Below are 24800 nucleotides of genomic sequence, written 5' to 3'. Positions count from 1 at the left end.
ACGGGGGGAGGGCTGGAGCTGCCCTCATTGCGTGCCTGCCGTGCACAGCATCTCTCAGCTCACTTACAGCCCTCCCAGGGGAAACTCAAGCCCGGGCAGCTGGGAGTTGAGGTGCCCCAAGCAGAGATTTGGGCACGTTCTGCTGCGATGGAGGCGGTTTCATACAGCCTTGACATACCCCTCTGTTTGCACCTCCGGAGTGTTTTCCCTATAAATAAAGCCTACAACATAAAGGATAAAAAGAGCGATAGGGATGGGGCTGCTGACATCCCCCTCCACACTCCTCACTGCACTCTCTGTGTCACCCAGCACGATGGGACCAGAGCAGCCAGAGCTCCATCCTGCCTCCGCAGCAGGATTTACAGAGCCAATTAGCTCTTCTCCAACTATATACGCTTCCAAAAGGTCAAACAAACCCCACAGCCCGTGAATAAATCTCCACACAGAGGCTGTGAGCAGTGACGGTTCTCCCAAAGCTCTGATTTTCCAGACTGCTGGCCAAGCTCAGGGAGTGCAATGTCTGTAAGGGTTGGGGACACGCTCATGGGGTGCCATAGGGTGTCAGGGTGGGAAGCACCGATCCCATGGGAGTTGCTCCCCCAGCATGTACAGAACTGCAGTGACCCTTTGGGGGGGGGGATGGTGGTCCCCTCCGTGTGCCACCACTGAGTGCTGCGTGGCTGTGGTTCCAGCAGAGGTTTCAGCAAAAAGCATCTCAGCTGTTTCCAGGGGAAGGGTCCATGGGTAGGGGGAAGGAATGAAGCAGGAAGATGGTAAATGACCTTAATTAGCCTGAGTTTGGTCAGCGTGACGAGCTGAGGGTCAGGTCCAAGGGCTCAGCTCTGTCCCCTCAATGTCACCCCAGGGACACTGACTCAGGCACTGAGTCACAACCACGGTTTCCTTCCCACCACAGGGCCTCTGGGGATCCCCTCTTCCTGCACCACCCCAGGGCTGGTTGTCCCCGTGTCCTCAGTGCCAGCAACCAGCAGGAATGGGTGAATCAGAAGCGTGAGAAAAACCTATGGTGTGTGCTGAGCACCGGCACAGCTCAGTGCATCCATGGCACAGAAAGACCAGAGGTTCTCAAAGCCCTTCTCCATCACCAGGGGGCATCTCCCCTCCTCATCACCCCACGGTGTCGGGGTACAGTGAGTCCTCCATCCATCTCCTCGGTCTCTTTGGACTGGGAAAGCAACCGTTCAACTGGATCCAAATCACAGCTGGGTGCAGGCAGTGGCATCTCCTGGTGCACATCCTTCTCACAGGACATGCAGGGATGCTCCATGCCAAGCATCTGCCCCCCAGGGTTGGGGGATGGGATGGGGGAGGATAGGATGGGGAAGGAGGGGGGGGGGGGGAGCAGTGGTTTATTTATGACTGCTGTGATTTATTTATTTTTTTTCTGTGTAAGTTCAGCTAAAACAGGCGCGGGAAGCAGATGGTGGAGGGGAATATGATGCTCGCCTGGTGTTAAATCATTGAATATGTGAAACTGAACCCCCTCCTCCAGCCATGTCCTCACCCGGAGGCTTCGGGTGCATATTCTGAGGGTCCCACCCTAGTGGAGTGTCCCCCCACCCCATTGTGGACAGGCAGCCCACCTGGGTTGTAGAGTGGTCCCGAACCCCCTGTGTGTGGGATGCAGCCAAAGTGCCAAAGGGAGGGGGAGAAGCACTTTGTGCGCGGTGGTGGGGGCTGTGGGTAGGGTCCTAGGGATGGTGGGGGTGGGGGGGGGGGAAGATGAGGCGGGGAGACAAAGCAAGGCTGAGCCTTTTTGAGGAGTGGGGGATGGGGGAATGGATTGATGCAGGAGGAAACTGAGGCAGAGGGGGGGGGCACGGCTCCAACATTCCCCGAACCGGGGCACAGCGGGGATGGGGCGATGCTCTTCTATCAGGAGGGGGCCGAGGCGGGCAGGGGCCGGGCTGGGGGCGGGGGGGCAGGGCGCTGGGGGGGGGGGGGCGGGAGGGCAGGAGCGGCAGCTCCGCTGCATCTCCACCGCCGTGCGCTGCCGGAGCGGCCCCGCTGCAAACGCATCCACCGGGCGGGCTGCGGGCTGCGGGCCCGGACCCGGCTCTGGCCGCGGTCCCCCCCCCCTCCTTATTCTCTCGCAGCCCCGCCCCACCACGGGCTCCGGTGGCCCCGGCGCCTCCCGCCGCGGCGGCGCGCACGGTGCGGAGCGGAGCGGGGCCGGGCCGTGCGGAGCCGCGCTGCCGCCGGGCGCAGGTGTGCGGTGCCCCCCCCGCCTCCCGGCCCCCCCCCCCCGGAGCTGAAGGTAAGAGAGCGGCCGGTGCTCCCCCCCCCTCTCCCCCACCTCCTACCCCATCGATGCGGTTGTGTCGTGCCCCCCCCCCCCACCCCAATCCCCTCCCTCTCAATCCGAATCGGTGCGAAGTTTCCCCCTCCCGTCGGGGGCTGCCGGTGTGGGGAGAGGGGGGGGGGCTGCACCCTGCCATCGGGACATTGGGAAGAAGGGGGGCGAAAAAAGGAAAAATGTGTCTTTTTTAACCTCTCCCCCCCCCCACTACACACCCCCCCCCATTTCCCCGCACCCCCGGCATGGCCCTCCCCCCCTCCCGGCTGCTGCTGCTGCTGCATTGGGAAGCGGCGCTTTTGTTAGCGGCTCTCCGGGCGGAGCGGGAGGAACCTTGAAGGGTCACGGCTGGAGGGCCCCCCCCGCAACCCGGCCCTCCCCCAACCCCGCTCCCCACCCCCCCGCACCCCACCCTCCTCCATCCCCCTCCTCACCGCCGTTGTCCCCACGCCCCCCCCCCGCCCCCCCCATCCCCACCCTACGATCTCCCCCCTCCCCTCCCCCGCGTTCTTCGGGTATCCTCCGCACCTCCACCCCACACCTTTATTCCCCCCCCCTCCCCGCCCCCCAGCACCATGGAGACTTTCCTATCACCGTCATCCTTCACCCCACTGCCCCCCCCCCCCCCCAGCATTATGAACCCCCCCCCCCCTCCAGCATCCCCATCCTGCACCCCCCCACCCCTGATCCCATGGTCCCATAACCACCTCCCCCTGCCCAGCACCCCTATGTCCCTCCCACACCCTGCACCCCCCACCCGCCCCCCCCCCCCCCCAGCACTGAATCTTGAACACAGCATCATCCATCCAGCACGCCCCCATCCCATCTCATCACCCCGACCCTACATCATGACCCCCCCCAGCCCTGGAATACAATGTGCTGAGCCCTGGGAGGGCTGGGATGAAGAGGGAAGGGGTTCACTCCCAAACTGGGGGGGGGTGGGGGGGTGGAGAAGAAGTAGAATGGGATAGGAAGGGCTCCTTGTTTCACAGGGCTCCCCTACCCTATAAAAAGCAACTGGGATGTGGAGTATTGGGACAGGAATAGGGGAGGGGGGGTGTTGTAGGCCCCCACCCCATTTACCCTCAGCTGGAGGGATTGTGGTGGGGGGCTGCAATGGGGCAGGACAGCAGAGGGAAGCGATGAGGGCTCAGACTGGGGGGGAGTAGGAAGTGCTTTGCCCATCAAACAGCCCACGGGCCCAGAACCCCCCCCCCCGGAGAGCTGGGGTGCCCAGCACTGTCTCCCTGGAACTATAACTTTTCTTCCTTCTTACCACTGTGGGTACAGTTGTGGGGGGGAATAACACCCCATAGGGTCACCCTATATGTGCTGAGGGTGCTGGCACTCCCCAGGTCAGAGTACAGCTGAGCATCTCCATGAGGGGGCGGGGGGGGGGGGGGTTGGGGGGTGGCTGTCATCTCCTTAGGGACTCTGCACTACAGCGATGGATTTTGGTGATGTAACCCCAAAATAATGTGGGTTGTGCTGAGCTTGGCCCAAATCCTGCCCTGTCACCCTCACTGCTGTCACCATGGGCATCCTGCCCGCAGCATGCCCACCCCCCCCCCTCCAACAAGCACCCCCCCCCCCTTCCCAGGCCTGGCCTCCTTTCCTCCTGCATCATCCATGTCAATTGCAGTGGGGGGTCCTTAGCATCCTCCTGCCCCAAATCAAGTAGGGAATGGAGGAGGGGTGGGGGGAGCTGGCCCTGTTTGAGCCGTGGGGGGGGGGACAGTGCCCTCGGGGGAGCAGGGCCAGGCTGTGCTGTTGGCTCGGGGTGACCTTGGATGAACAGTGCCATCCTCTCTGCCTCAATTTCCCCTCCGCCCAGACAGAACCTGGAGGGGGGTGGGGGGGACAGGTAGACAACCCCCACCCCACCACCTTCTTACAGCTGTAGCTCAAGGAGATGAGGACAAACCCCCCCTCCCCTCTCTCCCCAGTACCCTGTGCTCCACTGCTTGGCTCTGGTGCAGGATGTGGCCCCCATCCCATGATGTGGCTGCCATCCCTATCGCACCCAGTGCGGGGGGGGGGGGAGGGGAAGGGGGGAGAAGGGGGGCAGAGCAAGGTGCTGAGCCCCATGCAGAGGGGTGCGGGCGGCTGTGGGGTGACGTGGGAACTGGGTCACTGCTGTCACTGGGGCACGTGGCTGCTGCGTTCAGAGGTGGTGTGTATGGAGGGGGGGGGGGGGGTTGCTGCACACCGTCTGCATGGGGGGGGGGCATTTTTGAGGCCATAGGGCTGGGAGGTCTCTTGGGGTTCTGCATCCCTGTGTGCTATGGGTGCTGAGGCTGCCGGGTGCAGGGGTTGGCAGAAGATGTTTTTGCTCAGTGCCGCCGTTCCCATAAACAAAGGGAAATTACCAAATTACCCCCTGACAGCGCCGGGAGCAGCTCAGCTCGTGCCTGATGGATGCCAACGGGCCGTGCTGCGGTGCCCCATGGCCTTGGATGGGATGGGGAGTGCTGTATGGGCACGGAGCTGGGGTGGGTGCATGGTGACGGGGGTGCACGCATCCCCCATTGCAGACTATATGGAGCTGCAGGGATGTGCACTGCCCTTGAGCCCGTGGGGGCTCAGCAGCTCAGCACCATCCGACCTCAAGTCATAGGGTGGGAGGTGAGATGCCAGCCTGGGTGTCACCATCCCTGGACTGTGCTCTGCGTGAGCTGCACGCCATGGTTTTTGCTGGCAGTGCGTCCTGCGAGCATTGCTCCGTGCTGCACCGCCGCCTGGGGGGGTTCTGCTGTATCCCCTCCCCACTGTGCCCCGTCCCCATGGTGAGTGCTGGGCTGTGCTGTGAAGGTGCTGGAGCTCAGTGCAGAGCTGTGCTGCAGTGCTGGCCACGCTTGCAGCTTCAGGTTTTTTAATTAAAGCTGCCAGCTTGGACGCGGTTTTCCAGCGTCGTGGCTGGGCTGTGAGCGCAGCCGTGCAGTGGGGCTCTGTTGTTGTGTTTTGGGGGTTGTTTTGGGGATGTGATGCCATGTGGTGCTTTGCCTTTCCTCCTGCTTAATCTGTGCTGGGGAATGTGGGTGGTTTATTTGTTGTTCCCATCATCCCAAGGCTCTGGGTGGCTCTGGTTACCATCCCAGGCACCCCTGTAGCTCCAGGCCTGGATAACGGCCCCCAAAAGCACCAAACAGGGGTTTGGTTTCCTTTATTGCAACGGGATGGAAAGGGAGAAGGATAGTCTGGAGTGGAGGAGACTCCCAGTGGGGCTGGATTGTGCTAATGGGATTTTACTCCCTATTTAATTACAATTTTGTCAAATTGAAAAAAAAAAAAAAAAAAAAGGAGAGATCCTTCTCATCTCTGCATGCAGTTCCCAGGAGCGGCAGCCCTTAATTACGCAGCAGGTGGCAGCCGCCACCGGTCCCCAAAGGGGGTCCCAGCCCCATAGTTGGAACTCAGGATCTGCCTGTCCCCACTCTGTCCCAGTTCCTCCCAGTATGGCACGAAGGCCCTTGGCTGACACCGGGGCTGACAACGGTCGTGGATGCAGCGTGCTGATGCGCCGTGGCTAATCCTTGGCTCTTCCCTGTGTAATCCTGCCCACGGGGATAATCCCATCAAACCCAGCAGAGGAGCTCAGAGCTGGGTGCGTCCCTATCGCCCGTAGCACCGCGTTTGGTGCCGAATGGATCCTGGGGTGATGGTGGTTTTTGGGGGAACAGATGGGACCGGTGGGCATGGCAACGTTGGGGCAGTGCAGAGCAGGGAGTGACCGTTGCACTTGGATGGGGAAATTGAGGCACAGAGCAGCAGCACTGAGTGATGCAGGGATGGTGTCACCCAACTCCGGTGCCAAAAGCAGCACTGAGATGAAGGGGAGCATTGGGGGGGGGGGCACTGGGTGCTGTTCCAACCTCCCCGGTGAGGTTGGATCCAGCTCAGGTTTGGGTGGTGGGACAAAGCTCTGCCCCATTTGTCACCTCCCACCAGGGGTCTGAAGGTGATGAGGAAAGCCAGGATGGGCGAATTGTCCCCATGCAGTGTGGGTCAGTCCTGTTCCTGCAGCAGGTAGAGAGTGCTGAGCTGCAAATAACCCGGCAGCTGCCCGGCACCTGCTATGCCATACCCTTCATTTCACCTTTTGGAGTTATCTCAGTGGTGTGAGGTCAGTGCTGTGAATAGCCCCATGGCTGCTGCTGGTTGAGGGCCCGTCCTGCAGAACTGAGCCAGGATCCCGAGGTGCTTGGGGTTGGGGTGGTGGTGGGGGGGTGGGAGGAGATGCATCTGATCCACTGCAGCCCCCCCTCCCCGGAACGATGCTCATTGCATGCACACACACACACAAAGGAGCATTGCATGGCCCCCCCTGTAATTTGCACACACATGCATGCCCACACACATGATGCACACACACAAGCATACATGCATGCATGTACCTGCACATGCGTGTGCATGCAGCCATATACATGCACACATGCCCACACAGGTGCACACGCATGCATGCACCCTGCTCATTGCATGCATGCACACACGTGTGTGCACGAAGGCGCACATACACCTGCATGCAGCTGCACACACGTGCGTGTGCTTGCACGCGCACACTCTTGCACGTGCATGCATGCACATACCTGTGTGCACACGCACCTGCCCACATACACCATGTGTGCCCAACACCCAGCACACCACCCACACCCGTGCACACACAGCAGCCCTGTGTGCAAACACACACGCGCACACACACCCCCACACACACACTGCTGTGCACACGGCTCCTGCTGCCCATCACATGCACACACACACTGACACCTGCATGCAAGCAGCAGCCTGGGGTGCACACACCAGTGCTCACACCCCAACACCTGCACACACACACACACACACACACACACGTGTGACAGCAGTGCACGCACCAACACCTGCACAGACCCCACACCACCTTCCCAGCCCTTTGAAAGCCCCTCAAAGCTCCCTCTGCTTTTGAACAGTTCCTCCTCCGGAAGCACGAATCAATACTCTTCCCCCCCTCCCCTTCTCTGCTCTCTCCTGTGCCCTTAGCAACACATCTGCCTCCAAGTGCACATCTGCTCTGCACTGGGGAGGGGACAGGGACCCCATATCTCAAGGTGGGGGCTGGGGGGCTCTGTCCCCTCCCAGCTAGGAGCATTGCAGCAGGGCTCACGCAGCCCCCCATGCCCACCCGCTGGGTGATGGCATTGACAGAGCTGTCCTCAAATCTGCCTTTAGGGTGGGGAGCTTTTCTCCTTCCCCCATCCCCACCCACCGTGGCAGCAGAACAAGGAGCTATTTCGGGGTGGTGAGGAAGCACCTGACCTTCCTGCGAGTTCTCAGGCGGGGGCACAGAGTGCAAACAATGGTCCTTTGTTCCCCACCAGCAGCATCCTGTAGCCCCCAGCCCGACCACGGTGCATCCCACATCATGGGGATGGGGTTGTCCTGGTGTGTATAGGGGGGGCCTCGGTCACATAGAGTGGATCAGGGCTACCCATGGTGGCTCCCAGCTCTCCCCCCTCCTTGGCTGCCATCCGGAGGTTCATTCAGCTGATGGAGATGGTGATGGGAAATGCAGAGTGGGTTGGAGCTGGGTCATAGCAGCAAGCCTGCAGCCTGCCAGGAGGAGGAGGAAGAGGAGGAGGTGGTGGCCATGCGAAGGCTGCGCTTGCACAGCACTGCCCACACCTTGGTTGCAGCAGGTGCATGCATCCCTCCTGAGGAGCTGAGCTGAACTGTGCTGTGCTGAGCTGTGCTGTGCCATTCTGTGCCAGGTTGTGCCATTCTGAGCTGTGCTGTGCCATTCTATGCCAGGTTGTGCCATTCTGAGCTGAGCTGTGCTGTGCCATTCTATGCCAGGCTGTGCCATTCTGCACTGTGCCATTCTGAGCTGTGCTGTGCCATTCTGCACTGTGCCATTCTGAGCTGTGCTGAGATGTGCTGTGCCATTCTGCACTGCGCTGTGCCATCCTGAGCTGTGCTGAGCTGTGCTGTGCCATTCTGTGCCAGGTTGTGCCATTCTGAGCTGTGCTGTGCCATTCTGTGCCAGGTTATGCCATTCTGAGCTGAGCTGTGCTGTGCCATTCTATGCCAGGTTGTGCCATTCTGCACTGTGCCATTCTGAGCTGTGCTGTGCCATTCTGCACTGTGCCATTCTGAGCTGTGCTGAGCTCTGCTGTGCCATTCTGCACTGCGCTGTGCCATCCTCAGCTGTGCTGAGCTGTGCTGAGCTGTGCTGTGCCATTCTATGCCAGGTTGTGCCATTCTGAACTGTGCTGTGTCATTCTGTGCCAGGTTGTGCCATTCTGAGCTGTGCTGAGCTGTGCTGTGCCATTCTGAGCTGTGCTGTGCCATTCTGCACTGTGCCATTCTGAGCTGTGCTGAGCTGTGCTGTGCCATTCTGAACTGTGCTGTGCCATTCTGAGCCATGCTGTGCCATTCCATGCCATGCTGTGCCATTCTGCACTGTGCTGAGCTGTGCTGTGCCATTCCATGCCATGCTGTGCCATACTGTGCCAAGCTGAGCTATGTCATGCAGAGCTGTGCCATGTCATCCTGTGCTGAACCGTGCCATTCTGAGCCGTGCTGAGCTGTGCTGTGCCATGTGAAGCCATGAACCACGCGATTCTGTGCTGAACCATGCCCTGCTGAGCTCTGCTGTGCCATGCGGAGACACGCTGGCCTGAACCGTGCCATTCTGAGCTGAACCACATCATTCTGAGCTGATCCGTGCCATTCAGAGCTATGCTGTGCCATTTGGAGCTGTGCAAAGCTGTGTCAGGCCGTGCCATGGCATTCTGAGCCATGGTAAGCTGTGCCATGCCATTCTGAGCCTGATAAGCCATGCCATGCCATTCTGAGCCATGGTAAGCTGTGCCATGCCATTCTGAGCCGTGGTAAGCCATGCCATGCCATTCTGAGCCTGGTAAGCCATGCCATGCCATTCTGAGCCATGGTAAGCTCTGTCATGCCATTCTGAGCCATGGTAAGCTGTGCCATGGCATTCTGAGCCTGGTAAGCCATGCCATGCCATTCTGAGCCATGGTAAGCTGTGCCATGCCATTCTGAGCCACGCTGAGCTGTGCCATGCCATTTTCAGCCATGATAAGCCATGCCATGCCATTCTGACCCATGCAGTGCCATTCCATGCCATGCCTCAGGGCAGGGAGGTGAGGAGGGGGGTTGTGAAATGAAGACCCACGTGGGGCACTGGGGAGCCACCAGCACCACAAGGGGACTGTGTGTGTGGGCACTGAGGTCCCTTTGCCCTCTCTCCCCACGCTGACCCCGGCACACAGCAGATATTTCATCTTATTTGATTACAGATCAGTTTGTTGAAGCCTAAAAATTTCAAATCGAGGCGCTGGTGCCTGAGCTTGGAGCAATTAAAGGTAACATTTTCCCAAGCAAAGCAAAGCAGCCAAGCGCATCCCGGCACGGCGGAGATGCGGGGGAGACTAAAGAGGAAATAAAAACAACAACAACAACAAATAAACTTTTATTAAGGCTTAAAAAAAAAATAAAAAATGAGACGGCGGATGGACTGAGCTGCTCTCCTCCCCACCTCCTCCTCCTGTCCTGCTGGGACCTGAAGGTTTGTGTTGTAGGGCTGCTTTCTCAGGGGTTGGGGTGGCTTTGTTTTTGTAGGGTTGCTCCTAAACGTTGCATTTACATCCCCCAAAGCAGCGTCTTGGGGTGGCCTCGTAATGACTGGGGTGTGCTTTGTTGTGGGAGGGTTGGCACTTGGAGCAGTTTGTGGGAACAGAGGTGTTATTGTAGGGATGCTGCTTGGAGCTGGGGTTAAGCATGGGTTTGGTTTTGGAGGGTGCCCACTTGGAGCTGGGGTTAAACATGTATTTGGTGTTGTAGGGTGCCCATTCAACTCTGAGGGTCTGCATGCTGGTTGCCATGGGGTCCCATTGCCAAAGGCAGATCCCATCCCCAGGTTGTCACCTGCACTTGTCCTATGGTCACGGGGCCAACTGCGCTCTGGGCAGTGGGGAGCTGTAGGGGATACAGGCAGGGTGTTATAGGGGGACACAAGTGGGAGTTGTGTGGTTTTAGGGTCAAGGGGATCAAGGAGGGGTGAGGACCTTTGGGGACAAGTAGGACTGTTGAAGGGACAGGGTGAAACAGAGGGGTCGTGGCCCTTTGGGAATAAAGGAGGGGATATATGGGATGTGTGTGCCTTTAGGTACAAGGGGGGGCACGTGCCTTGGGGGGAGCTTAATGCCTGGGCAGGGGACACATGTATGGGACAAGGGATGAGGGACACTGCGCTGCTGTGGGGTGGGGGCACTGGAGGGGGTTCAACCCCCCAGCACCCCATGGTGCCACCCACCCCATCCCTTCCATGGGGTTTATTTTCGGCTCGAAGCGAGACGCCTCCTAAATAGGAAATCATCCTTAATATGTAGATGGGACAATATTTAATATGCAAATTGACACAGCTCTGGCCGGCCGCCAGCTCTGGGTGTCGGTGGCACCTCGTGTGCACCCAAAGGTGGGTGACAGCACAGGGTTGGGGAAGGGGTGGCATCCATCCTTCTGGGGGTGATGGGATCTCAATGACCGCAAGGTCTCAGAGCGGGGCAGGCAGCGGGCAGGGGGTGCTGGGGGGAGGGAGGGGGGGGCTATAAGCAGCAGCTGTAAGCAGAGACGGTAACCAGAGAGCGATCCCAGGGGGGGTGAAGAGGAGGAGGGGGGGACGGGGACAGCTGAGCCGACAGGGACGTGGCTGCGGAAGCACCGAAAGGTAAATGGCCACGGTGGTGTCACCCACCCCCCCCCTCTCTCCCCCCTCCTTGATGTCCCGCTGATGGTGTGGGGGGAGATATCCTCTTGGCACCCACTTGGAGGCTCTGAACGCCCAGGGGGTGTTGTTTGCTGGGGGGGGGAGGGGGGGGGTGGTGTGTTGGTGCCAGGTGGCCGTGGTGACATTTGCTCCATCCGCGCCGCAGGGACAGCTGCTTCCTGCCTCTGCCACCCGAATCCACCAGCCAGCAAGCAAAGCATTGGCGGGACGGAAACCTGTGGGGGGTGAACCCCCCCCCCATTTTCCTTGCCAACCCCCCCCCACCTCCATTTTGGGGCCGGTGGCCCTCATGGCTGCATGGCAGCGGCAGCTGGGCTGCACTATAGGCACTCCAAGCACTGCACCCCAACCCCATTTGGACCCCAAAATGCAATCTGATGGGTGCTGCGTCACTCAGTGCAGCACTGGGGGGGGAGGGGGGGGAGCAGACCCTGTGCCCCCCACCCTCTCTGTGCCAGTTTTGCACGTTGTCAGCATTTCCTTATGCCGCCGCTTGGATGGGGTCTCATTAACATATCTAATTGCCGTCTCTCTATAGTGATTTGTGCTGATTGCTTATTGGCATTAGTTACTTTGTAAAGAAAATTACCCTAAACATCAAATAAAACCCAGCATTAGCCATATGGAAAAGGACGCCGTGGAAATATTGGGATGACACCCCCAACCCCCCCCCCCCCTCCTCCCAATCCCCCAATATGCTTTGGGATGATGTACCCACCGCAGTGCCACCGCCACGGGGAACCCCATATCCCAATTTCTGGGATCTCCCCCCCCAGTGTAACCCATTGTGGTGGTGGCACCCCTGCGGAGGGGACGCTCTGGGTTGGGTTGTGAAGGGACACACACACACACACACACAACAACCCAGAGTCAAAGCGGTTCCAGTTGGTGACAGCTGCGGCGGTGCCGGCTCCGGTTACGGTGACATCAGCTCTACCTTCCCACCTGGCGTGGGGGGCTCGGGCCCCGTCCCATGGGGGTCCCATGGGGATGGTAGGGGGGGGAGGGTGACGGGGAGGTGGGGGGGGAGGATGGAGTGACAGCTGAGCGGCTCTCGGGCTCCAGACATGCACCCAATGCTGCCGGAGCTTCCAGGGGGACCCTTTCGCAGCGGTGGGGACAGCGGTGGCAGCGGAGCTGAGGTGGGCAAAGCGGGGGTCGTGGGGTGCCCTGGTGTCACGGTGAGGGGTTCACATCCCTGGGAGGGAGCCCTTCCCCCACCCTAAATAAGGGGTTGAAGGGATGGAGTCAGTGTTGTCCCTAAAGGGATGGCTGTGGGGGACATGTAGTCACATCCAGGGTGGGGGCAAAGCTACAGGGCTAGCCCTCTCCTTTCCCCCCCCACCCCCACCCTATGCCTGGGGTGATGCTGGAGGGGGTGGAGAAGGATGGGGTGAGTATCAGCCCCCCCCCCCCCCCCCCCGAGGCTGTGGGTGCGGATGGGTGGTGCCTGGCAGTGAGCTTGCTGTCAAATAGGGAAACTGAGGCACAGCACAGGGACAACTCGCCCATGGTTATTCAGCCATCCTCATTCCCCATCTCCCAACTCCATCCCAAAGGCTTCTACCAGGCATCCCAACCCCACCCCAATGTAGGGGGCACCCCCTCTCACTGCCTCAGTTTCCCCGCAGCTCCTTACAGCCGTCCCCGTTCCTCTCCCCCTTCTCCTCCTCCTCCTCCATCAATGGGGCCCTGTTCTCCACCGTGCCCCCCGCTCGCCGCCAGCCCCCTCCTCCCTGGCCCCTCTCAGCCATTGCCTTTTCTTCACCCTCACAATCGGAGGCATTTATGCAGCCGGAGGCTCGGGTTACCCCGACTGTGCTGGGCACCCGTTCACTGTCACCGCTGAACGCCAGGGGACGGTGACACTGGAGCCCCCCCAGCTGGGTTACAGTCACTGGGATCGATAGCATGGAGCTTCTGAGGGTCCCTGAACCCCAAATCCCACTGGGAGAGTGGCTGCGTGGCAACTGGAGGCGATGGGCAGTGCTGGAGCGGTGGGGGGAGATTCTCAGGTGGCTGATAGGGGTTGAGCCCTATCCTTGGGTGATCTCCCCTGCTAAATCCTGTGGTCATAAAATTGCATGGGGATGCCATGATTTGGAGATTTGTGCCTCGCTGTGAGATTTTTGGGGGGGTTGGGGGGAGGAGGGGCATTGGGAATTGCTTTGGGAACGCTCTCCCCCTGTGACCAAAAGTCTCTGGGGGGCACAAAGGCACTGGGGAGGTTTCAGGTTGAGGCTGCATGAGAGGTTCCCCAGTGGCTCTTAAAGCTGCAGTAAATGGAGAACTCTCCTGGGGGGGGGGGTCACAGAGAGGGCCCACCATTCACAGGTGGTGAAAGCCTCCAACAGCCGCCTGGGGGGAGATGGTTTTAATGATTGCAATTTAATTCTTAATGGCTTAAAAAAAAAATTAAAAAAAAAATTGCCCAGGAACCCAAACACTCAAAAATTAAATATAGATAGTTTCCAGGCTGGGGTCCCATGGGATGGGGTCCTGTCTTGGTGATGATGGGGTGAGGGCACAATGCTGTCCCAGCAGCTGCCGTGGGGGATATGGAAGAGCTGTGGCTCAGAGACCCCACGATGTCACCATCAGCTGTCCCTGAGAGCTGTGACATCGTGGTCAGGTCCTCTGTGGTCAGCTCCTGCCCAGGGGCTGTGGCATAGCAGCATTGGGTCAGGTGTCCCCAGAGTTAAGCAGGATGGAGACAGTGCCAGCTCTCTCCTAGGGCACGATGCTGCATAGTGTCATAGGTTGCAGGAATGGGTCTTATCCAGTGGCTCTGTCACCATGGAGGGGGTTGGGATGGGGACTGGGTCAGGTCTCAGCACTGGAACAGCTGTGGTGCCTGTGTCCCTTGTCCCCCCACAGTGTCACCCTCCCTCACTCCCTGCAGAGGAGGGCGATGGTTCGATGGCGCCCGCATCCCCACTCGCTGCCCTCACCAGATTGAGAATCAATTAAATCGCCTCCTGTTAATTACCCAGCCTTGCCCCACGCCGTGTCACCCACAGGCACACAGCAGGGACGGCACCAGTGCCTGGAACAGTGGGGGTTGGTGACAGTGGTGACAACAGGGCTGTGCTGCTGGGGGGAGATGGGGGGGGGTATGTGGGGCTGATTCCCACACCACCACTTTCCCATTGATTATCCAAGATGGTATGATTGCATTTTGGACAGGGAGAATGCAAGTGGCAGCTGCAGGGTTGCAATGGGGGATCTTCCCTTCTGTGAGATGGCTGTGCTCCTCTGTCTGCGTGTCCCCACGTCCCCATCTCCATCCTGCAGCCAGGAGCCCAGGTTGCACCCAGTTTTGTACCCATTAGCTCCAATGCAGAGCAGTGCAGGCGCTGGGAACGGCTCGAGGAGGGCGCAGGGGCTGCTTTTCCCAGCATATTTGGAATTCTTCAGCTGGGGAAGGACTCACTTCCCCCATCTCCCAGACACACCCCTGGTCTCACACCGCTGGCTGCTGGCTCTGGCCCAGCCCCAGCATCTCAGATCATCACCCTTTACATCAGGGGTCCCCCCCAGGACCCCCCAACCTTAACGAGGCACCCCATGAACACTGGCAATGGCTTTGGGGTGCAGGTAGGAGCATAGAGGGGGGGAAGGTGCTGCCCCATCCTATCTCTTCCCTATCCGCAGGTGCTGTGGGTGCTTGCCTGCACCAGGGGAGACAATGTGGCCCCCTCTCGTCCTGCTGCTCCTGCTCACAGCGGAGAGGACGGCTCACAGCACCTTCCCCGAGGAGCCCAGCCCCATCGCCGTGGCAAACGAGGACTGTGAGTGCTTTGGGAAGAAGCCAGGGGAGCACAGATTGGCGCAGAGAGGGGACGGGGCTGGGGAGCTCGGGTTGCTCTGTAAGTTGGATTCCAACTGACCGTGGGGCTGTGTGTGATGCTGTCTCCGTGTCCCCCTCCTGATGTCCCCAGATGTGAAGCACTACGCTGTGTTCGTGGGCCATGGCAGCAGTCGGCCGGGTGGCCCCGAGGGTGGTGGCACTGAACGCCTCAACATCCAACGCATCCTCAAGGTCAACAGGACCCTCTTCATTGGAGACAGGTGTGAAACATGAGGTCCCCAACCTCTGCGCCCCATCGTTTGGGAGGAACCCTGCTTCCTGCCCCCTCCTGGCATCTAAAAGTCTTCCCCAGCCTTTGAGTTTGGACACCTCAATCCCACAGCAGGGTGCTGTTGGACACCCCAATTCTATATCCTGCAGGTCTCTGGGCTGGCTGTGCCCTAGAGATGTTCATTGCCCACCCCACCCCATCCCCACGGGGCTGAGACAGGCTGAGCACAGAGCACACAGCCCCACACTGCAGGGCACATCTCTGAGGTGTCCTCAGGCATCCATGGGGTGGTGACATCCATGTCCTTCCTGCAGGGACAACGTCTACCGTGTGAGCCTGGAGCCCACTGCTGGCAGTGAGATGCGCTATCACCGGGTAAGGGCAGACCCCCAAGCTTTTGTGGGGCACTTGGGAGGGGGTCTCTCCTGGTCCCACATTGGATTTTCTGCCCCCACAGAAGCTGACTTGGAGGTCGAACCAACACGACATCAGCATCTGCCGGATGAAGGGGAAACACGAGGTATGGGGGGGGTCCATACCCTGTGAGCCCCCCTCACCCTCCTGCATCCCACGTCACGTGTCACCGTCCCCCAGTGTCACCCTGTGCCTCTCGGCTCCCTGCCAACGCTTGTGTCAACTGTGATTTATTGGACGCTGGTATAATTGGGTTTGTAATTAATTATTTCTGGCCCGTTGATCAGAACAGACACATCTCATAATCTGCGAGAAATCCAATTTCCAGGTCCCGTCCGTGCCCCCTGGGGCTGCCCCCCCCCCTCCACCCCCCAGCCCAGCCTCTTGTGGTGAGGGGGGCAGAGGGGACCACCCCCCCTCTCCCTGGGGCTGTTTTTGGGGCTGGTGCTGGGGAGTGGATGCAGGGGCTGACAGCCCCCTCTTACTGGCACAGGCAGAGTGCCGAAACTTCATCAAGGTGATGCTGGTGCGGAACCAGAACCTGCTCTTCGTGTGTGGCACCAACGCCTTCAACCCCATCTGTGCCAACTACAGCGTGAGTCCCCTGCTGCTGGAATGGGGCTGGCGGGTGTCAATAGGGACAGGAGCCCTGCAGAGGACAGCATTGCCCTTTGGGGGTTTCCTGCTCTCCAGAAGGGTGATGCCACCACGCAGACCCTGCTGTCTGGCATGGCACTCCCTGACCATGCTGACAACCCTGTGCCCTTTGCAGATGGACACTTTGGAGCCCGTTGGGGACAATATCAGCGGCATGGCACGGTGTCCCTACGACCCCAAGCACGCCAACGTGGCACTGTTCACAGGTCAGTGCTGGCACAGTGGGGACCACCGGTTGGTCACTGCTCCTCCAGGTTCTCTCTGCGTGCTGCCTCCATCCACATCCCCATGCTTGTGTCTCCCTTGCAGGAGGGATGCTCTTCACAGCCACGGTGACAGATTTCCTGGCCATCGACGCCGTCATTTATCGCAGCCTGGGGGACAGCCCGACCCTGCGCACGGTTAAACACGACTCCAAGTGGTTCAAAGGTGCTTCCAGCGTGGCGCCGCTCCCTGTCCCCTTCTGCTCTGTCCTGGGGCAGCCCTGACCCCGCTGTTGTCCCTTCAGAGCCCTACTTTGTGCACGCGGTGGAGTGGAGGAGCCACGTCTACTTCTTCTTCCGGGAGATCGCCATGGAATTCAATTACCTGGAGAAGGTTGGAGAGGTCCCTGCGGTGACCCTAGGGGGACACCTGGGTCCCTGCTGGGTGGTGACAGGCATCCCTTGCAGGTGGTGGTATCCCGTGTGGCTCGGGTGTGCAAAAACGACATGGGGGGGTCACAGAGGGTGCTGGAGAAGCAGTGGACATCCTTCCTCAAGGCTCGGCTCAACTGCTCGGTGCCGGGTGATTCCCACTTCTATTTCAACGTCATCCATGCTGTGACGGATATCCTGGAGCTCAACGGGCGCCCCGTGGTGCTCGCCGTCTTCTCTACGCCCACCAACAGGTTGACCCTACAGAACGGGGCTGAGGAGTGCCCCATAAGCTTGGGGAATGTGGGATTGGGTTGAGGTCTTCATCTCGCACTGCATCTCCCCAGCATCCCCGGCTCGGCTGTGTGTGCCTTTGACATGACCCAAGTGGCTGCTGTCTTCGAGGGGCGTTTCCGGGAGCAGAAATCACCAGAATCCATCTGGACAGCTGTACCTGAGGACATGGTGCCAAAGCCCCGGTGAGAGAATGACCTATAGGGATCATCCTAGCATCCCAGCAGGGATGGTGGCAGGGGACAGCAAGGGTGGGTGGTGGCAGAACGGAGGTTGGGGATGGAGATGGGGAAGGGGTAGGGATGGAAGTGACCAAGGCTGGTGGTAGGGATCAGAATGCCAGAATTGGAGGAGTTGGGAGGGACATTTGGATGTCCTCCAATGGGAATGAGGATGTCTGGAAGTGGCATGGGAATAGAGATTGGAATGGTGACACCAGAGCCAATATCAGCAGAGCTGGAGAGAGGACTGGGACAGAAATGGGACGGGGTTCAGCCACGCCGTGGCAGTGCTGAGCTTTGCCATGCTGTGGTGTCAGACCCGGGTGCTGTGCTGCCCCGGGGATGCGCTACAACTCCTCCAGCACCTTCCCCGATGAGATCCTCACCTTTGTGAAGACGCATCCTCTGATGGATGAAGCGGTGCCGTCCCTGGGCAACGCACCCTGGATTGTCCGCACAATGAGTCGGTGAGTGTGGGGGTAGGATGGAGCCTGGAGAGGCTGCGGAGGGCTTCCCAGCACAAAGCAGTGCAGGAGATTGGCTGCTTTTGGGATGCACGTGTGTATGTGCACGCACAACCCGCTCACAGCTGTGCCCATCCGTGTGCGTGGCTTGCACTGCTGTGCCTCAGCACGTTGCTGCCTCCAGCCCTGCCCCTGCATGGGTGAGCGCCGTGAGACCTGATAAATGTCATAAACTTTGCAGCTGAGATTGTCTCATCCTAATTAAATCTGTCTTAATTGCTGTTTAATGGGGAATTAATCAAGCTGCGCTCTCGGGCCACAGCCTCCAGCCAGCAGGACAGCATGCAGGGCTGCAGATGGGGCTGTGGGGATGGGGACAGGGACATAGGGATGGGGACAGGCATATGGAGATCAGCTGGGGGTTCTGCCAAGGGGTCAGGGCTGGATCCCAAGGTGGGTCAGGGCTGGGGGCTACTAGCTGCAACCAGAAGGGAATCCAGGCAGGATCTTAAATGGGTTCTGGAATGGGTTTGGCTGCATCATGATTGGGATCCATGCCCAGTCTGCCTGGGATCTGGACTATTTTCCATCTCTGCTTTTCCCCGCATTCTGTGCTGGTCCATGTCCTGGGGTTCAGCTCCCAGCCTGCCTCTGTTTCTCCTCCTGAGAACACTGCTGGCCCCAACACCCTGCTCTGCTCGTGCTATGCAGGTACCAGCTCCGCAAGATCGTGGTGGACAACGCAGCAGGACCATGGGGCAACCACACCGTGGTCTTCCTGGGCTCCAGCACAGGCACCATCCTGAAGTTCCTCATCCATCCCAATGCCACCAGCAGCCCCGCACCTGCACCCCCCGGCAGCCAGAGCGTCTTCCTGGAGGAGTTTGAAACCTACCAGCCTGGGAGGTGGGCTGGGGTGGGGAGAGAGGGGTGAGCGGGTAGTTGGGTGGGTGGGTGAGTAGGGGATGGGTGGGTGGGTGGGTGGGTGGGTGGATGGATGGATGGATGGATGGATGGATGGACGGACGGACGGACGGACGGACTGGTAGGTGGGCGGATGGATATGTGCTTGGATGGATTTAAGGGTAGGTAGATGAATGGATGGGTGGGTGGGTGGATGGACGGACGGACAGATGGATGGATGAATGGATTGATGGACTGGTAGGTGGGTGGATGGATATGTGGTTGGATGGATGGAAGGGTAGGTAGATGAATGGATGGGTGGGTGGGTGGGTGGATGGACGGACGGACGGATGGATGGGTGGATGGATAGGTAGATGGATGGATGGATGGACGGACGGATGGATGGATTGGTGGACTGGTAGGTGGGCGGATGGATATGTGGTTGGATGGAAGAGTAGGTAGATGAGTGGATGGATGGATGGGTGGACGGATGGATGGATGGACAGACGGATGGATGGATGGATGGATGGATGGGTGGATGAATGGATGGATGGATAGATGATGGACTGGTAGGTGGGCGGATGGATATGTGGTTGGATGGATGGAAGGGTGGGTAGATGAATGGATAGGTGGGTGGGTAGATGGATGGATGGACGGATGGAAGGAAGGAACAAATCAGAAAGATGCAAGGATTAGATGAGTGGTGGGATCAATGGTTTGGATGTGTGAATGAGACAGGGGCAACGGGTGAGCCCCCTTCTCTGGACCAGCCTGCAGCAGGGCAGGTGGGGACAGGAGCTGGGGCCACACTGAGCTCTGCCCCATCCCCAGATGTGGCCGGGACACAGAGGATGAGCGGAGACTCCTGGGCCTGGAGCTGGACAAGGCAGCTGGGTCCTTGCTGCTGGCCTTCCCCCCCTGTGTGGCCAGGGTGCCCGTGGCTCGCTGCCAGCAGCACTCAGGCTGCATGAAGTGAGTTCCGAAAGGGCAGGGCATGCGGGAGGGATTGTGAAAGGAAAAAGGGTTTACCATGAATTTGCTCTACACTGGAGTTGAGCTATGAATGTTTTGGCATAGCCAGGAGCACCGATAGAGAAAACTGAGGCACGGTGCTGGGCCAGGGTCTCTTTTGAGGGCTGGGGGTTTCCTGACCTCTCTGCTCCCTGCCAGGAGCTGCCTTGGGAGCCGGGACCCGTACTGTGGCTGGACACCTGAGGGCTCCTGCGTCTTCCTGGAGCCCAGCCCCAGGTAATGTTGGCTGGGCTGGGTGGACTCCTTGGGGGCGACATTGGGGTCCTGGTGTCTCCCCCGGAGCTTTGAGCCCCATCAGCTCCTCCAATTCCTCTCACCACTGAGACCCAACAAACTCATCACCAGCTGCAGCAGGTTGGGAGGCTGTCGGAGGCCAGCTGACCCCTTCTTTTTTTGCACTCCCCCACAGGACAGCTTTCGAGCAGGACATCTCTGGTGGCAGCACATCACACCTGGGCGAGTGCGAAGGTGAGTGTGGGACAGGGATGGCACACGGGGACGTGTGGCACATCACAGCTGGCTCCTGAGCCCCCTTATCCTCACCCAGGGCTGGTGACAGAGAGCTTCGTGGACGAGCCGGATGGGCTGGTATCAGTGAACCTGCTGGTTATCTCCTCGGTGGCCGCCTTCGTCATCGGCGCCGTTATCTCCGGCTTCAGCGTGTGTTGGTTCATCGGTCACCGGGATCGCAAGGAGCTGGCGAGGCGCAAGGATAAGGAAACCATCCTGGCACACAGCGAGTCAGTGGTGAGCGTCAGCCGGTTGGGAGAGCGGCGAGCACGTGGCGGGCAGCCCGGCGCGCTGCTGGCCCCGCTGATGCCCAATGGCTGGCCTAAGGAGCTTGGCAAGGCGAGCCAACACGACCTGGACTCAGGCGTCCTGCCTACACCGGAGCAAACCCCGCTGCAGCAGAAGCGTTGCCCCGGTGCTCTCCAGAACTGCACCTGGGAGCAGAGTCACAACATCATCAACGCCGCGCTGCGGGACCCTGGTGCCAGCGGCACGCGGCTGCACGCCGGCGCCGGCCGCTCTGCCCGCGGCATGCCCCTCTCCTGCCACGCCATCCTGGTGGATCAGGAGCTGGAGGCTGAACTCAGCGACTCCTCGGGTGACGGGCACTGGGGACGGGATCACCACGAGGGTCCCCGCACCCGACAGCATCCCTCCTCCGGTGCCCGCCGTCCTCCCCGGAGCTCCTATGGCGACTTTGGGGGCACCCCACGCCCCAGCCCTGACCGTCGGCGCGTGGTTTCGGCGCCTGGTGGGGAAGGGGGGGACTTTGTGGAGGGGCCGCCGTGGCACCCTGAGCAGCTGAACTTCAACGCCAACAACGGCACCCAACGCCCCGGTGCCCACCTCAAGAGGAACCACACATTTAACAGCGGCGAAGCGCCGGCAGGTGGCTATGGGCAGCACGGCACGGCACCACGGGCAGCTGGTGCAGGGCCCCCCCGGGCACTCACGGACCTGCACCACCTCCTGCGCTATGGCATGGAGCGGACTCCCTCGGGCAAATAGAAGCTCACTGCCTGGCTCAGCACCCGCACACAGGCGCTGCCACCATGGACGTTTTCCTCCGCCGTGCCGTGGCACGGTGCCCCAGCTCTGTGGGGATGGGGCTGAGATGCTGCATGGGGGATTGGCAGCCCCTGGATTCCCATGGGAAGGGTTTGAGGTTTTTCTCTCCTGCCCCCGGAGCTGCACAGGTCCCTGCTGTCCCCGGCTGGCACGGGGCAGTGCCCCATGCTCCGGCTGCTTTGCACAGGCTCTGAGTTGTCTGTCTGTTTGGTCCCTTCCCCAGGCTGGACCCAGGGACTGCTGCGCCCTGGGCGGGACTCCCTGGGAGGCAGCAGGATGGACTCACAGATATGGGCACAGCTGGCACAGAGCAAAGCAGTGCCCTTTGCCCAGAGCCCCTCAGTCCCATCGGCTGTGCCTGGGCACCTTTAGGTGTGTGGATGCTGCCAGCACCCTGGAAACACCCAGCCAGGACAGCACCCAGCAGAGGATGCCGTCATCTGCCAAGGACTGGGCAAAACCTCCACTATCCTCACCTGGTGCCAGCGGAGAGCTGTCATCTGTCCCCTAACACCTCCGCTCCCACCGAGATCCCAGCATTCCACTCCCCTCTCCTTGAAAGCACAGCTGGGCACTGGGATGCAGGGGACTTGGGGGGGGGGGTCCCACCAAACCCACTCTCTACTGGCAAAGGGTGCCCTTTCGGTGCCACCCCTGCCCCAGTTGCAGGTGGCACGAGGGGCAGTAGGGCTCTGCAGGACCGCAGGGCTGGATGCAGGGATGCGGGCGCTGCAGGTGCTCTGCACCCTGACTGCAGGGTGGAGGGCAATTGGTCCCATGCTGTAAATAGGGTGCCGGGGCACCGCGGGCACCCCATCGCCCCGGGGCCGTTCATGCATGCGACAGCGGTAACGTCTCTGTATAACCCCGGAGCCCCGCAATAAACTTCTGTTTACAAGAGGTGATTCCTCCCCACCACTGCCTCTGATGCTGTGCCATTGTGGAGAGGCAAAGCGGTCCCTGCTTCAGCAGAACCTGTGGGGCACAAGTGGGGGGACAGCAGGTTGGAGGGGGCTGTGGGACAGGGGAGCATGTGGGGCTTTGTGCTGTGCCATCGTGCGAAGCCCCACTGCGTGCACAAATCTGTGCGCTCACACCTTCATTTGGGCACCCACTGCACCCCTGCAGCTTTGTGGAAAGGGAGAGCTCAATGCTGTGCCACCCTCGCAACCAGAGCCTCAGTGTGGGGCCGTGGGGATGAGGGGTGCCCAGCCCCTGCTGTGGGTGTTGGCACTTCCTTGAGCTGCAGTGATTGCGAAGGCGATGGTTTCCCAATCGAGCGGACGTGAGGCCAAACCAGCAGCGTGGTGACAGAGGAGGAAGGAACCGCCCCAGGGAGCTGAGTTGGCCGCTGGAGGAGGTGAGGAGGGGGCTGGGGGTCCCTGGGCCAGGATGAGGAGGGAGATCCCCCACCCAGGGGCACTCAGGGGTGGTGGTGGGAACGGTGTAGGGCACAACCCGTGGGGTGACATTAAGCTGCCTGCCCACAGCACCAGCACTATGGCACTGCTGGGTCACATCCTGCCACCACCACCTCCGCTGCTGCTGCTACTGCTGCTGCCATACAGCCATGCTGCACCGTGCCACCCACATCCCAACGCCACGCACTTCATCTGCACGGATCCCACTCTCAGCACCTTCCCCTCCGGACTTCCCCCCACCACCGTGGCCATTTCAGTGGAGTTCACTGCTATGACCACCATATCCCCCAATGCACTGGCCAGGCTGCCCCACCTACAGGAGCTACACCTCTCCTCCAACCGCCTGGCTGTGCTTCCAGAAGCCCTGCTGCAACCTGTACCCACTCTACACATCCTCGACCTGACCGACAACCTCCTTCCCGATCTCCCTGCTGGCATTTTCCATCACTCCATCCATCTGCAGCACCTGGTGCTGCAAGGGAACCTCCTGCAGGCACTGCAGCCAGCCTGGTTCGTGCACCTGACCCAACTACATTGGCTCAACCTGGCAGGCAATGCTCTGCTCGAGGTGCCCCCCGCTGCCCTGCGCCCGCTGCGCTCCCTGCGCATCCTGGACCTGGCACACAATCGCCTGCATCACCTCCATGCTGATACATTCATGGGGTTGCAGATGCTCGAGCGGCTCGACCTGGAGGGCAACCAGCTCCGTGCGCTGCCACCAACCCTCTTCATGCCCACCCCAGCTCTACGTTTGCTCTTCCTGCAGAGCAACACCCTGCAGGTGCTGCCCGATGGTGTTTTCTCCCCGCTGCTCCATCTCCGTGTCCTCGACCTGGCACACAACCATCTGCAGGTTCTGCAGCTGCCCCCACGCTCCCCTGGCCCCCCGCTGTCCCTCGACATCTCAGGGAACCCCTGGGCCTGTGAGTGCTCATTGCTGGCACAGCTGCAGGATGCAGCCCTGCAGCTCATGGCTGCCCGTGACACACGCTGTGCCAGCCCTGCACAGCACAGGGGGCAAGAGGTGGCTGCTGTGAGCCTGGCTGCTTGTGACCACAGAGGGAACAAACAGAGTCCCCTGGATCACTAAGCAAGGGGTTCAGCACCACGTTCCCTCCCTCCAAGCCTTCCAGGTTAACTGAGGCAATGAGAACAGGGCTGTCCCCATCCCAGTGATTCCCATCCCCATCCCAGTGCCCACCATCCCCATCCTACCCGCTCCATCCCAAAGGCTCCCAGCATCACCCCACCTGCTTCACACCATCCTACGTCCCATCTCTCCGTCCCCATCCTTACAAGACCGCATTAAATGGATTCTCCTCGTTCTGCTGTGCTGCCATCTGTGTCCTGTGAAAGAAAGGCAGTGATGGCTGCCATGTCCTGCGGCCAAGTCCATCCCATCCCCTCCACATCCCATGCCCCTTCCTGCTGCCATCCAGTCCAGCCTGATCCCCTGGGGTGACAACACAACGTCCCCAAGTTCCCCACCATCTCCCCTGGGTGACACTGAGCCCTGGGGACAGGCAGAGGGGTCACGGGGCACTGTAACAGGGAGGTGTGACATAACGACACTGCATGGGGACACCTAGCGTGGGCGATCGTGGTACGGAGATGCTTTTCACGGGAAGGGGACGCTCGGTGCAGGGTCACTCGCTATGGGGACAATTGACCACGTGGACACACACAGCAAAGGGACACTCAATATGGGGACAAATGGGGAGTGCCGGGAGGGGGGGACACCGACACCGTACAGGGACAGCTGTTGTGGGACATCCTGCTCGGGGACACCTGGAAGGGGACACCTGGCACGGGGTTACTGGGTAGGGGGACAACGGCCGGGAGTCCCCTCGTGGCCGCATCCCCCCCCAAACCCTCCCAAAGTCCCGCCTCTCCCTTCCTATTGGCTGCGGAGCGCCCCACCCCTTCGCTGATTGGCTCCCGCCTCGCTATGAACGCGACGCTGGGCGGGGACGAGGAGGGGGTTACGATCGCGACCGGGA

General features: G+C 60.3%; 2 protein-coding genes across 3 annotated transcripts; both read left to right on the top strand.

Moving 5' to 3' along the window:
• Nucleotides 1-2159: 2159 nt before the first annotated feature.
• Nucleotides 2160-22296, top strand: SEMA6B (semaphorin 6B). 2 transcript variants are annotated; one of them, XM_090125960.1, is made up of 17 exons: nt 2160-2278; nt 14754-14890; nt 15041-15170; nt 15496-15556; nt 15639-15701; nt 16089-16190; nt 16368-16458; nt 16562-16681; nt 16761-16849; nt 16924-17141; nt 17235-17366; nt 17720-17869; nt 18578-18772; nt 19601-19741; nt 19940-20017; nt 20211-20269; nt 20349-22296. In XM_090125960.1, exons 2-17 carry the CDS (start codon nt 14788-14790, stop codon nt 21317-21319), a joined length of 2703 nt encoding a protein of 900 aa, XP_089982086.1. In that variant the 5' UTR covers nt 2160-2278; nt 14754-14787; the 3' UTR covers nt 21320-22296. The 2 variants fall into 2 exon arrangements, with proteins under 2 accessions (XP_089982086.1, XP_089982087.1); XM_090125961.1 differs by lacking the exon at nt 2160-2278 and adding an exon at nt 12114-12241.
• Nucleotides 22297-22520: 224 nt separating this feature from the next.
• LRG1 (leucine rich alpha-2-glycoprotein 1) lies at nt 22521-24552 on the top strand. Its single transcript, XM_031604347.2, has 2 exons — nt 22521-22739; nt 22870-24552. The coding sequence occupies exon 2, from the start codon at nt 22880-22882 to the stop codon at nt 23888-23890; it is 1011 nt and encodes a 336-aa protein (XP_031460207.2). The 5' UTR covers nt 22521-22739; nt 22870-22879; the 3' UTR covers nt 23891-24552.
• Nucleotides 24553-24800: the final 248 nt, after the last annotated feature.

The sequence above is a fragment of the Phasianus colchicus genome, chromosome 28 (assembly GCF_987193195.1).
Source record: "Phasianus colchicus chromosome 28, bPhaCol1.hap1.1, whole genome shotgun sequence".
NCBI classification, from domain to species: Eukaryota; Metazoa; Chordata; class Aves; order Galliformes; family Phasianidae; genus Phasianus; species Phasianus colchicus.
Note: the sequence above shows the minus strand (reverse complement) of the source record. Positions and strands in the feature narration are given on the sequence as shown.

Coding starts and splice junctions, on each gene's coding strand:
- LRG1 (XM_031604347.2), top strand. CDS start 22,880: ATGGCACTGCTGGGTCACATCCTGCCACCACCACCTCCGCTGCTGCTG.
- SEMA6B (XM_090125960.1), top strand. CDS start 14,788: ATGTGGCCCCCTCTCGTCCTGCTGCTCCTGCTCACAGCGGAGAGGACG. Junction 15,702..16,088: donor GGATGAAGGGGAAACACGAG/GTATGGGGGGGG, acceptor TTACTGGCACAG/GCAGAGTGCCGAAACTTCAT. Junction 16,191..16,367: donor CCATCTGTGCCAACTACAGC/GTGAGTCCCCTG, acceptor TGCCCTTTGCAG/ATGGACACTTTGGAGCCCGT.